Raw genomic sequence first — 13,749 nt, forward strand, 5'->3', positions numbered from 1 at the left:
TCCAGCTTGTTGGAAAGCTTAGCGGTGCGGGCGAGTGTCCTGGGCCCGTTTCTGGGGTCTAGGGGTCTCCTGAGTCTGCCGCTGCAGCCATGGCGGCCTCCACCGCGGCCGGGAAGCAGAGGATTCCCAAAGTGGCCAAGGTAGGCGGCGGCGCGGGGCCTCGTGGAAGGAGGCCTAGGGGAGGGGTTGGCCCCGCCTTGGTGGTGCCCGGGGCGGGAGGCGTGTGGTCCCGGGAACCGGCTCGCCCCGTGCGGGACCGCGGGGGAGCGGGAGGGAAGGGCCAGCCGGTGGGGGGCTGGGGGCGGGGAGGCACACCAGTGTCCGCGGGGCCGCCGTGTGGGGAGGTGTTTTGCGGGGGAAGGAGTGGGGTCCTTCAATACAGACCAGCTGAGCCGGGCAAGCGCTAGGCGCTGGGGGGCTCCAACGAGGGCGGGCGACGAGCAGCCCTCCAGTAAGATACCTTAAGTGTAAAATTGCAATCTTGCAAAGGCTACTGAGGCCGAGTGGAATATGCCGTGGCATCTGGGCTTGTGTGAGGGGTTTCCAGCGTAAACTTTGCTGAGGAAGAGACGGTTAAGCTGACCCTTGAAGGTGGAATAGGAGTTACCCAGCTGAGAGTGGAGGGAATGAGAGTAGATGACAAGAGCTGTGTGTTGGCATAATTTAAGCAATTAAACAAAATATCTGATACGCGCTATTTTCGTCGGCGTCTCATACTTAGCGAATGCTTAATATATGTGACAGGCTTTGTTCTAAGCCTTTACAGATAACCTCTCTCCAGTCTTTCTGGAGCCTGTCCTTTACATACCCATGTAGATGACCCCCTGAGATAATGCGTAGAAAGCACATAGCACAGCTTCTGGCAGTTAATGCTCATTAGGTATGAGCCATTGTAATTATCATTATCATCATTCCACACATGGCATTAAATACTTAATATTTCTTATAATTCAGTTCCATAAACTTCTATTGGGCTCCATGGGTCCCATAGAAATATAACATGAGCCACATAGGTAATTGTAAGTTTTCTCATAGCTATGTTAAAAAGTTAAAACAGGTGATGTGAATTTTAATTTATATATTATATTTAGCCAGTGTAGCCAAGATAGTGTCATTCCAACATGTAAGGAATATAAAAAGTTTAATTAGGTAGTTTATTAGCTTTTTCATATTAAGTTTTCAAAATCCCGTGTGTGTTTTACACTTGCAGCCCAGTTTGGACTCACCAATTGTGATTCATGGCTGCTGTGTTGGACAGCACAGCTCTGAGACCTCAAGAAGCTTACAGTCTAATGATGGGAACTTACTGAATATGTCTTTGAAATGCCATGAAAAGTCAAACGCAGTTATCCACCTGGGGCAGAAGTTGAAGAATTCTGTAAATAGAGGTTGGAATGCCAGATAAGAAATGGCACACATCTTGATAAAACAAAACCTTTTGTGAGAATTTTACCAAGGCAGCTTCGAAGTTTATTATTATACTATTCTAATAAGGGAAAACTTGCTGGTTTTGCTATCTTGTCTCTTGAGGCTTTTACCTATGGCTTTGTAATTAATACCCTGCATAGATAGAAAATATTTTTTTTACTTTGTTTCATAGAGAAATGGGAGCATGTCATGCAAAGAGGGCATCTTGTAATAATGTTTATAAAGTTCACATCCAAAAATATGTTCATTTGTTTCTTAAACCTTGTTGTGAAGAGCACTTGCTAAAAATAGAAATGTCTCCTGTCTTAAAAGGTGAAAAACAAAGCCCCAGCTGAGGTGCAGATAACTGCGGAGCAGCTGCTAAGAGAAGCTAAGGAAAGAGAACTTGAGCTTCTTCCACCTCCCCCTCAACAGAAGATCACAGATGAAGAAGAGTTAAATGATTACAAACTAAGGAAGAGGAAGGTGGGTCCATGTGATCTCTTTTAGTCTGTTGATATTGTTAGGAATTTATAGGTCAGAGTTTGAAAAGTTCCTCACTGGTTAGAGAGACTATAAGCTAAGAAAAGGTGAGTGTTTCTAGCCACATGAATAGTATAACTTCTGGTTACCAGGTGATTGCATTGTGCTGAGCTCTATGAAATATGCCATGAGTTGTCTGTCTTAAAGAAATTAAATCCATCAGAGACAGAATGTTTGGTGCTGAAACAAAGAAGAGTGGAAGTTTAACAGGCAGAACAACAGACAGCTGGAGGAGAGGTGGAATTAGCGAGATTGCATTATGTTCTTCTGTCTGTACCGCCTTGTGTGTTAAGAGGTAAGACCTGGGATAGAGCCGCGAGAAGAGCCGCGAGAAGACTTGGGGATCTGACCCGACCTTCTCACCCTAGGATGTGTGATCATTTTAAACTGCTAATCACTGTATCTACTTATTAGTTATCCTCAATGAGCTGTGTATGAAATTCTGAGACACTGAGAGGACTTAAATAGGTAAAAACGTTTTCTTATTAGGAAAAGTGTAGAGTATATTAAAGTACCAGTTAGTTGTCAGCAATAAGAGAAAATATCAACAATTTTACTAATAATTCCTTTTATCTAAAGTTTTTCTCTTTGTTTGCATGTAAGACTTTAAGGAAACACTTGTGACCATAACCTTCTTTAGAAGGTTTCTTATTTCTTAAGGCTTCCAGGATGTAATTTCTCTTAAATAAGAGCAAAATGAATAAACTTCATAGTACAAAGATCAATAGACAAAAGACAATGTCATTTTTAGTTATTTCCCCTTTAATTTGACCCTTTTTGCCTTTTGCCAGACTTTTGAAGACAACATAAGAAAAAACAGGACTGTGATTAGTAACTGGATAAAATATGCACAATGGGAAGAGAGTCTAAAGGAGATTCAAAGGTAAAAATCATGTAATTGTATAAATGAAAATTCATAAATTACCAGATACTAAAACATAGAAAAAGTTAAAGCACAAGTAAAAGCATGTGCCTCTGGTAATAATTTTCAAAGTCTGTTGCATGGGACCCTTGGGTTCCTTTGAGGGGCGTGAGGGCCACTGTGGTGGAACAGCCCTGGGGGGAGCAGTGGAGGCTCTCCAAGGTGGGTCTCGCCATGGGCACACACGTTATAGCCAGAGAAGTGCAGTTCCATCTGCTGTCTCCATATTGGGATTTTTTTTTTTTTTTTTTTAAATAAAAATTGTTCCCCTGAAAACCAGTGGCCAAAAAGATGACATCACAGCCTGAGCCTTCCTGTTGTCCCCTTTTCTGCACTCTCCCAGCATGCCCCTGCTCTGGCTGGGCCTGAGTACCTGTCGCTCTCTGGACACATCTTGCCTCCTCAACGTGACACCTGGCTGTTCTCTCTGCCTGCACTGAGCATCCTCCCTACCCACTTTGGCCTCTGGAACTTTTCCCAAGTTCTTACCTACTGCCTGGCCTTTTCCACCAGACGTTTTCATTTCTTTCCCCTCTACTTCCTTGTTCAGACCTTGGCTATAACATTTATCACATTGTGTTGCAATTACACGCATGTCAGTCTTTCTCTAAGTCTTGTTAAGGTTCTTGAGAACATCAGGTGAAACGTTTTCACCTTTTTATGCCCAGAACCCGGCTCACGGTAAACACCTGACAAAATAGCAGAGCACTGCAGATGGTTTCAAATGCTTGCCATGTGTGTTGCATGTACTGTTTCTGATACCCTCCAAATCTTGCTTCTCTAGGGCTCGATCCATATACGAACGTGCTTTGGATGTGGACTATCGAAATATTACACTCTGGCTGAAATATGCAGAAATGGAAATGAAGAATCGCCAGGTCAACCATGCCCGAAATATCTGGGACCGGGCCATAACGACTCTGCCTCGCGTCAATCAGTTCTGGTAAGTTTCTGATCTAATGAAATGGCTTTTTGTAGACTACAAATTTCCACATTTTTGTGTATTTATTTATAGTTGTAATCATATGTATATTTAATCTTACATCTTATTTTTTTTAACATACTATCAGTACTTTTTAATGTCCTTTAGTCTGCTAAGTTATAATCTCAATGTATAATAGCTGTGTAATCAAAACAAATTTTGGTTGTAATCTTTTATGCATAAAAATCATCTTGTCAAACTAAGCAACTTTTGAGGAGAAAAATCCTTTTTTCCAATGGTTGATCCTTTTCAGATTTACATTTTAATAAGAAAACATGTTTGACTTAACCTTTAGGGAAGATAAAGCCCTAAATCTTCTTCATGTTTAACAAAGTTAGAGCTAGAAATTCCCAGAGACTGTTTTTTTCCCTAAGTCATTTTGACCATGACTTGGGATGGTTTTGTTAAAGGTACAAGTACACGTACATGGAGGAGATGCTGGGGAACATGGCGGGTGCCCGGCAGGTGTTCGAGCGCTGGATGGAGTGGCAGCCAGAGGAGCAGGCCTGGCACTCCTACATCAACTTCGAGCTGAGATACAAAGAGGTGGATCGGGCCCGCACCATTTATGAGCGCTATATCCTTTGGACGGGTCTGCGTGGTGCCCTTTTCCCAGGTGCTGCACTCCTGTGGGGCTGTGGTCTGGTTGGGACATGTGGTCATTGATGTTGGCCTAGAAGTCAACATCTGCTGCATAGACTTCGTTTATATTTTCTAGGGACACAGTTTGGTCAGAAAAAAAGTTTGTGGTCTGGATAATTTAATCTTTTCCAGTGAGACTTTGGTCTGTTTATACTTTGGCATTAACACTGTGGTTCCTTGTGGAAGGTGACATCCTAAGGCCCTGGCTGCTGCATTGGGTCCTGGTTTGTTCTGGGGTGTATGTTGGTCATTAACACCGGTACTGGAGTCGATCTAGAGGGTTACCATTTACTAGCCGTGTGACCTCAATGCTTCCAGTAACTCCTTGGAGCCTTGGTGTCCTCATCTTTAAAAGGAAGATAAAAGTTCCCGCTGTGGGCTGACTGTGAAGAGGAGATGGTAACACGGGAAAGCACTCTCAGGAACTTGAAATAGTTGATTGTACTTTTTCACTGTTCTTGTACTTGTGAATTCTCCTACTTGGTAAAGTTTATTTGTAAACCCCAAATCAGTATTTGTGGTACTTTGGCAGGCATTTGCAGACAAGCCCAGAGTGATGAAAAATTTGAATCACCCAAGGCACATGGTCCCAGTTGAGGACAAACAAGACGATCATCTGCCTTCTGTCTCTGCTCTCCTGCAAGGATGACCGGGGCAAGGGATGGGAGGGGCGGTACAGGGGAGAGAGAGAGAGACACTTCGGCTCTGGGGCCAGCTGGACAGGGCTGAATCCTTTCTCTGGCACCAGTTAGTGGGCGGCCTCAGGCAAGTCACTTAACACTTCTGAGACTTGTTTTCTCTTTCATAAAATAAGGAAAATAGAATCTACCAACATTAGTTGTTTTTAGGATTTAAAATCATGATCTGTGTGACGTGTGTGTGTATATATGTGTGTGTATGTATTTCCCCTAGGAGAAGTGATTTGGTATTTGCTAGGCAGAATGACTTCATAGAACATAACTACTGTGAGATACAAGACTCAACTTTATTATGCAATTTTAACGTCTTAAATATGATTACTCATTTTGATATTACTAGTTTAACAACAGCATTTATAGTGCCTGCCATGTGCCATGCATTATTCTAAGGACTTTACAGATATTGTCCTTTAATCCCCACCACAGCCCTGTGACTCAGGAAATTGCTTCGTTCTACAGATGAGGAAACAGGCAGGAGAGGGTCTCTCGGGTAGTGATGGAGATGGGATTTGAACCCAGTAGCCACTTTAGAGCCTGCATTATTTACATCGTTGCCCTATTTGAATGTATTACTACTTTAGAAATTAACGATTTCTTCACGGAAGGTAGATTAAAAATACATATGTCCTGTGAAGAAGTAAATGGTAATTCAAAACTTTCTCTTTTGGCTCTGGTTAGAAGTTTTCCTTTTGTGACATGTTTTTTTCTTTCTTCCTTTCTTTTTTTTTTTTTTTTAAGGTTTTTTTTTTGTCTGTGCCACAAGTCCTAACCACTGGACTACTAGGGAACTTCCTTTTTTTTTTTTTCCTGAAATTTTTATTGGATTTACAATGTTGTGTTAGTTTCAGGTGTACAGCAAAGTGAATCAGTTATACATATACATGTATCCATTCTTTTTCAGATTCTTTTCCCATATAGGTTACCACAGAACATTGACTAGAGTTCCCTGTGCTATACAGTAGGTCCCTGTTAGTTATCTGTCTTACATATAGTAGTGTGTATATGTTAATCCCAATCTCCCAATCCATCACTTCCCCTGACATTTCCCCTTTGGTAACCGTAAGTTTGATTTCAATATCAGCGAGTCTTTCTCTCTGCAAAATTTATTTGTATCATTTTTTAAATTAAATTCCACATATAAGTGATATATATATATGTCTTTCTCTGCCTGACTTACTTCACTTAGTATGATAATTTCTAGATTTATCCATGTTACTGCAAATGGCATTATTTCATTCTTTTTTATGGCTGAGTAGTATTCCATTGTATATATGTACGGTATCTCATTTATCCATTCCTTTGTAGATGGACATTTAGGTTGTTTCCATGTCTTCTCTATTGTAAATGCTGCTGCATTGAACATGGGGTGCATGTATCTTTTCAAATTAGTTTTCTCCAGATGTATGCCCAGATTGCTGGATCATATGGTCGTTCTATATTTAGTTTGTTTTTTTTTTTAAACATCTTTATTGGAGTATATTTGCTTTACAATGGTGTGTTAGTTTCTGCTGTATCACAAAGTGAATCAGCTATACGTATACATATATTCCCATATCCCCTCCCTCTTGCAACTCCCTCCCACCCTCCCTATCCCACCCCTCTAGGTGGTCACAAAGCACGGAGCTGATCTCCCTGTGCTATGCGGCTGCTTCCCACTAGCTATCTGTTTTACATTTGGTAGTGTACATATGTCCATGCCACTCTCTCACTTTGTCCCACCTTACCCTTCCCCCCTCCTCATGTCCTCAAGTCCATTCTCTATGTCTGTGTCTTTATTCCTGTCCTACCCGTAGTTTATTTAGAACCTTTTTTTTTAAATTCCATATATATGTGTTAGCATATGGTATTTGTTTTTCTCTTAATGACTTACTTCACTCTGTGTGACAGACTCTAGGTCCATCCACCTCACTACAAATAACTCACTTTCATTTCTTTTTATGGCTGAGTAATATTCCATTGTATATATGTGCCATGTCTTCTTTATCCGTTTATATGTCGATGGACACTTAGGTTGCTTCCATGTCCTGGCTATTGTAAATAGTGCTGCAGTGAACATTGTGGTACATGACTCTTTTTGAATTATGGTTTTCTCCGGGTATATGCCCAGTAGTGGGATTGCTGGGTCGTATGGTAGTTATATTTGTAGTTTTTTAAGGAACCTCCATATTGTTCTCCATAGTGGCTGTATCAATTTACATTCCCACCAGCAGTGCAAGAGCGTTCCCTTTTTTCCACACCCTCTCCAGCATTTATTGTTTGTAGACTTTTTGATGATGGCCATTCTGACTGGTATGAGGTGATACGTCATTGAAGTTTTGATGTGCATTTCTCTAATAATTAGTGATGTTGAGCATCTTTTCAAGTGCATTTTGACCATCTATCTGTCCTCTTTGGAGAAATGTCTGTTTAGAGCTTCTGACCATTTTTTGATTGGGTTGTTTGTTTTTTTGATATAGAGCTGCATGACCTATTTGTGTATTTTGGAGATTAATCACTTGTTGGTTGCTTCATTTGCAAATATTTTCTCCCATTCTGTGGGTTGTTTTTTCGTTTTGTTTGTCGTTTCCTTTGATATGCAAGGGCTTTTAAGTTTAATTAGGTCCCATTTATTTTTTTAATTTTCATTACTCTAGGAGGTGGAACCAAAAAGATATTGCTGCGATTTATGTCAGAGTGTTCTGCCTATTTTCCTCTAAGGGTATCTGGCTTTACATTTAGTTCTTTAATCTGTTTTGAGTTTATTTTTGTGTATGGTGTTAGGGAGTGTTCTAATTTCATTCTTTTACATGTAACTGTCCAGTTTTCCCAGCACCACTTATTGAAGAGGTTATCTTTGCTCCATTTTATATTCTGACCTCTTTTGTCATAGATTAGTTGACCATAGGTGTGTGGATTTATCGCTGAGCTTTCTATCCTGTTCTCTTGATCTATATTTCTGTTTTTGTGCCAATAGCGTACTGTTTTGATGACTGTAGCTTTGTAGTATAGTCTGAAGCCAGGGAGCCTAATTCCTCCAACTCTTTTTTTATTTTCTCAAGATTGCCTTGGCTGTTTGGGGTCTTTTGTGTTTCCATACAGATTAAAACTTTTTTTCTTTTAGTTCTGTGAAAAATGCCATTGATAGGGATTGCATTGAATCTCTAGGTTGCCTTGGGTAGTATAGTAATTTTGACAATGCTGATTCTTCCAGTCCAAGAACATGTTATATCTTTCCATCTGTTTGTGTCATCTTTGATTTCTTTCATTAGCATTTTATAGTTTTCTAAGTACAAGTGTTTTGCCTTCTTACGTAATAGGTTTACTCCCAGGTATTTTATTCTTTTTGATGTGATGGTAAATGGGATAGTTTCCTTAATTTCTCTTTCTGATCGTTCGTTGTTAGTGTATAGGAATGCAAGAGATTTCTGTGTATTTTGTATCCTTCAGCTTTACCAGATTGATCTCTAGTCGTTTTCTAGTAGTATCTTTGGGATTTTCTAAGTATAGTATCATGTCATCTGCAAACAGTCACAGTTTTACTTTCTCTCCAATTTGGATTCCTTTTATTTCTTTTTATTCTCTGATTGCCATGCCTAGGACTTCCAAAACTATGTTGAATAGAAGTGGTGACAGTGGACATCCTTGCCTTGTTCCTGATCTTAGAGGAAATGCTTTCAGTTTTTCACCATTGAGTATGATGTTAGCTGTGGGTTTGTCATATATGGCCTTTATTATGTTGAGGTATGACCCCTCTGTGCCCACTTTTTGGAGAGTTTTTATCGTAAATGGGTGTTGAATTTTGTCAAGAGCTTTTTCTGCATCTATTGAGATGATCATATGGTTTTTATTCTTCAGTTTGTTAACATGGTGTATCACACTGATTGATTTGCAGATATTGAAGAATCCTTGCATCCCTTGGATAAATCCCACTTGATCATGGTTTATGATCCTTTTAATGTCTTGTTGGATTAGGTTTGCTAGTATTTTGTTGAGGATTTTTGCATCTATGTTCATTAGTGATGTTGACCTGTAATTTTCTTTTTTTGTGGTACCTTTTTCTGGTTTTGGTATCGGGATGATGGTGGCCTTGTAGAATGAACTTGGGAGTATTCCTTCCTCTGCAATTTTTTGGAAAAGTTTCGGAAGAATCAGTGTTAACTCTTTTCTAAGTGTTCAATAGAATTCACCTGTGAAGCCATCTAGTCCTGGACTTTTGTTTGTTGGAAGTTTTTAATCACAGTTTCAACTTCAGTACTTGAGATTGGTCGGTTCATGTTTTCTATTTTTTCCTGGTTCAGTCTTGGAAGGTTGTATCTTTCTAAGAATTTGCTAAGAATTTGTCCATTTCTTCTAGGTTATCCATTTTATTGGCGTATGGTTGCTTTAGTAGTCTCTTATGATCCTTGGTTTTTCTGTGGTGTCAGTTGTACTTTTTCATTTCTAATTTCATTGATTTGAGGCGTCTCCTTTTTTTTTCTTGATGAATCTGGCTAAGGGTTTATTAGTTTTGTTTATCTTTTCAAAGAATCAGCTTTTAGTTTCATTGATTTTTTTTTCCTATGTTTTTTTCTCTCTATTTCATTTATTTCTGCTCTGAACTTGATGATTACTTTCCTTCTACTAACTTTGGGGTTTTTGTTGTTCTTCTTTCTCTTGTTGCTTTAGGTATAAGGTTAGGTTGTTTACTTGAGATTTTTCTTGTTTTCTGAGGTAAGATTATATTGCTGTAAACTTCCCTCTTAGAACTGCTTTTGCTGCATCCAGTAGGTTTTGGACTGTTGTGTTTTGTTGTCATTTGTCTCTAGGTATTTTATGATTTCCTCTTTGATTTCTTCAGTGATCTCTTGGTTGTTTAGTAACATTGTTCAGCTTCCAAGTGTTTGTGTTTTTTAGTTTTTTTCCTGTAATTGATTTCTAATCTCATAGCGTTGTGGTCAGAAAAGATGCTTGATATGATCTCAATTTTCTTAAATTTACCAAGGCTTGATTTGTGGCCCAATATGTGATCTATCCTGGAGAATGTTCCATATGCACTTGAAGAAAGTGTATTCTGCTTTCGAATGGAATGTTCTGTAAATATCAATTAGGTCTATCTGGTCTAATGTGTCATTTAAGGCCTGTGTTTCCTGATTGATTTTCTGTCCAGATGATCTGTCCATTGATGAAAGTGGGGTGTTGAAGCCCCCCACTATTACTGTGTTGCTGTCAATTTCCCCTTTTATGGCTGTTAGCATTTGCCTTATGTATCGAGGTGCTCCTATGTTGGGTGCATCTATATTTACCATTGTTACATCTTCTTGGATTGATCCCTTGATCATTATGTAGTGTCCTTCCTTGTCTCTTGTAACAGTCTTTATTTTAAAGTCTGTTTTGTCTGATACGAGTATTGCTACTCCAGCTTTCTTTGATTTCCATTTGCATGGAATACCTTTTTCCATCCCTTTGCTTTCAGTCTGTGTGTGTCCCTAGATCTGAAGTGGGTCTCTTGTAGACAGCATATATACGGGTCTTGTTTTTGTATCCATTTAGCCAGTCTGTCTTTTGATTGGAGCATTTAATCCATTTACGTTTAAGGTAATTATCGATATGTATGTCCTTATTGCCATTTTCTTAAATGTTTTGGATTTGTTTTTTAAGTCTGTTTTCTTCCCTTCCTCTTTTGTTCTCTTGTCTTGTGATTTGATGACTGTCTATAGTGTTGTGTTTGGATTGCTTGTGTGTGTGTGTGTGTGTATCTATTGTAGTTTTTTGGTTTGCAGGTTCCATGAGGTTCTGATATGGCAGTCTATGTATATATACACAAGGTTGTTTTAAGTTGTTCGTCTCTTAATTTCAAGTGCATTTCCCATTTCCTGCATTTGTATTCTCCTCTTCTCATGGTTGCTGGTTTTGATATCATATTTGTGTGTGGATAATTTCCTACCTTTACTTTATGTTTGCCTTTACCAGTGAGCTTTCCCATTTCTTGTTTCTAGTTGTGGCCTTTTCTTTTCCACCTAAAGAAGTACCTTTAGCATTTGTTGTAAAGCTGGTTTGGTGGTGCTGAATTCTCTTAGCTTTCGCTTGTCTGTAAATCTTTTGATTTCTCCATCGAATCTGAATGAGAGTCTTGCTGGGTAGAGTTTCTTGGTTGTACGTTTTTCCCTTTCATCACTTTAAATATATGGTGCCACTCTGTTCTGGCCTGCAGTTTCAGCTGAAAAATCAGCTGATAACGTTATGGGGATTCTCTTGTATGTTATTTGTTGCTTTTCCCTTGTTGCTTTGGTATTTTTTCTTTGTATTTAATTTTTGTCACTTTGATTAATATGTGTCTTGGCCTGTTCCTCCTTGGGTTCAGGTCGGAGGGGGCTGGGCCAGGAATTGGGGTGTTCAAGCCCACCCAAGTAGGAGTCCCTCCCAGTGCGTGTGGAGGCAGGGCCTGGTACGTGGGGAAGGAGGCTGCAATGGCAGCCCCAGCTTCCTCCACAAACGTTCCTGGTTGCCGGAGCTCCACACTCCTGTCCCTCCAGGCTGTCTCTGTGCAGCCAACGGCAGTCTTCTCCCTGGATCTGCTCTCCAATGCCACTTTCCAGCACCCAGCCCTTTCTGAACCAGCAGACACACATCTCAGGTTGGGGTGTGCAGGGCTGAGGCAGGGACCATCTGTGTAGGTCACACTCTGTCTTGCCTGGTACAGACCGGTTGCTGCGCTCTTCTGCAAGCCCCTGAAGCTCCCCTTCTGTCCCAGCTGATCTCCCTCCGTACCAGGGAGGGGGCTTCCCTGGGTGTGGGAGCCTCCCCACTCCTTCAGCTACCCCAAAGGGGGCGCAGGTCCCATCCCCCTTCCTCTTCTTTTTGTTTCTTTCTTTTGTCCTATCTGGTCATGCAGGGATCTTTCTTGCCCTTTCAGGTGTCTGAGGTCCTCTGCAAGTGTTCAGCAGGTGCTCTGTGAGAACTGTTCCATTTGTAGATGTATTCTTGATGTATTTGTGGGGTGAGGTGAGCTCCATGTACTCCTATTCAGCTATCTTGACTCCTCCCACATGTTATTTTCTTAATCAGTAATTCAAATATTAATGTTATTGAGCAGATACTACAAAAAGTGCCATTTGTTGAGCACATTCTTTTGGCCTGAAATTGCTAAGAGCTTTACACACATTTTTCTCATTTAAAGTTGGCAATCATCAAATGAGGTTGGTTGGTATTAATTTCCTCTATTTATAGATGATAAAACTGAGGCTTAGATAAGATTAATGACTTCTCCAGATCACATGGCTAGCCATAGGCTTCAGCTTTCTCGTGGCTCCAAACTCCTGTTTGTACCACTCCTGAAATACTGAATAAGCATTGGAGGAGGCCACACAAAGGACACGGCCGTTTGGGTGGTCACAGGTTAGTGGGTCTCCACCTTTGTACGTGTCTTATCACCCCTGTAGCCACCCATAGTGTGTGTTGTTGAGGTTCTGAATTTGGGGTTTTTTTTTTTTTTTTCCCCAGTACGCGGGCCTCTCACTGTTGTGGCCTCTCCCGTCGCGGAGCACAGGCTCCGCACGCGCAGGCTCAGTGGCCATGGCTCACGGGCCCAGCCGCTCCGGGGCATGTGGGATCTTCCCGGACCAGGGCACGAACCCATGTCTACTGCATCGGCAGGCAGACTGTCAACCACTGCGCCACCAGGGAAGCCCAGGGGTTTTTGTTTTTTAAGCCACATTGTTCTGCCTGGTTTTTCTTTAATTCCTCTCACTTGTTCTTGTGCACCCTGATGTGAAGAACTGGATCAAGTACGCCCGCTTTGAAGAAAAGCATGGTTACTTTGCCCATGCGCGGAAGGTGTATGAGAGAGCTGTCGAATTCTTTGGGGATGAACATATGGATGAACACCTTTATGTTGCCTTTGCCAAATTTGAGGAAAATCAAAAAGAAGTAAGTAAACTTAAAGGGACTTGATTATGTTGCAAAACAGCTTAGGAAAGATTACTTTTTGTGCACATTGAGTTCATTTACATTTTCTTATTCACTTACCTTTGGAGAAAATGCTTTCAAAATATGAAAACGTGATTTCTCAAGGAAAACAGCATATATCTGGCTAAGCTGCAGATTGGGAGTGAGTGATTATGGATTATATTATAACTGTCTTAATTTTGTTGTGCTCTGCTTCAAAATTAAGTCTTTAAACCTAGAATGAGAATATTATCTGTAAACATTTGATACCCTGATTAAAGGGCTTTACAGGTAATGAACCTGGGAAACAAAAAGCCCAGAGCCCTCAGTACAGAGAACAGAATATGAAATGGAAACAGAGATTGTCCCACAAGAAGTCAGTTATGTTCTCCCATAGTATGTATGGAAAATAATCCTGTAATGTAGCTCAGATAATACAGGATGGGGAGGGGTTGGCTGGGATCTGAATGCAGGGTCCTGCACAGGTCCCAGAGGTGAGCTCAGATTCTGTCCTCAGGCCGCTGGGAAGTGTGGAGGGTCTTCAGCAGGAAGGGGTCGGATGTCATCTGTGCTGTGAGGGGAGCCTCTGGCTGGTTCATGCAGAGTGTATTGGGGGGAGGGCGGCAGAGTGGGCATGGGGGTGCTTTTCACAT

At 40.9% G+C, this 13,749-nt stretch overlaps 1 protein-coding gene across 3 annotated transcripts in view; it reads left to right on the top strand.

The window, feature by feature from the left end:
- The window catches only part of CRNKL1 (crooked neck pre-mRNA splicing factor 1), a 24,612-nt gene continuing 10,863 nt past the window's right edge, over positions 1 to 13,749 (top strand). For all 3 annotated transcript variants that reach the window (XR_003683267.2, XM_028500034.2, XM_028500035.2), the window contains exons 1-6: positions 1 to 140; positions 1,741 to 1,893; positions 2,742 to 2,833; positions 3,657 to 3,815; positions 4,265 to 4,431; positions 12,900 to 13,078. Coding sequence is in view for 2 of the 3 variants with exons in the window: in XM_028500034.2 (XP_028355835.1) it covers positions 90 to 140; positions 1,741 to 1,893; positions 2,742 to 2,833; positions 3,657 to 3,815; positions 4,265 to 4,431; positions 12,900 to 13,078 (801 nt within the window). In the remaining variant the exon portion in view is untranslated. The remainder of the gene's footprint in view (positions 141 to 1,740; positions 1,894 to 2,741; positions 2,834 to 3,656; positions 3,816 to 4,264; positions 4,432 to 12,899; positions 13,079 to 13,749) is intronic.

Source organism: Physeter macrocephalus, chromosome 14 (genome assembly GCF_002837175.3).
Source record: "Physeter macrocephalus isolate SW-GA chromosome 14, ASM283717v5, whole genome shotgun sequence".
NCBI lineage: Eukaryota > Metazoa > Chordata > Mammalia > Artiodactyla > Physeteridae > Physeter > Physeter macrocephalus.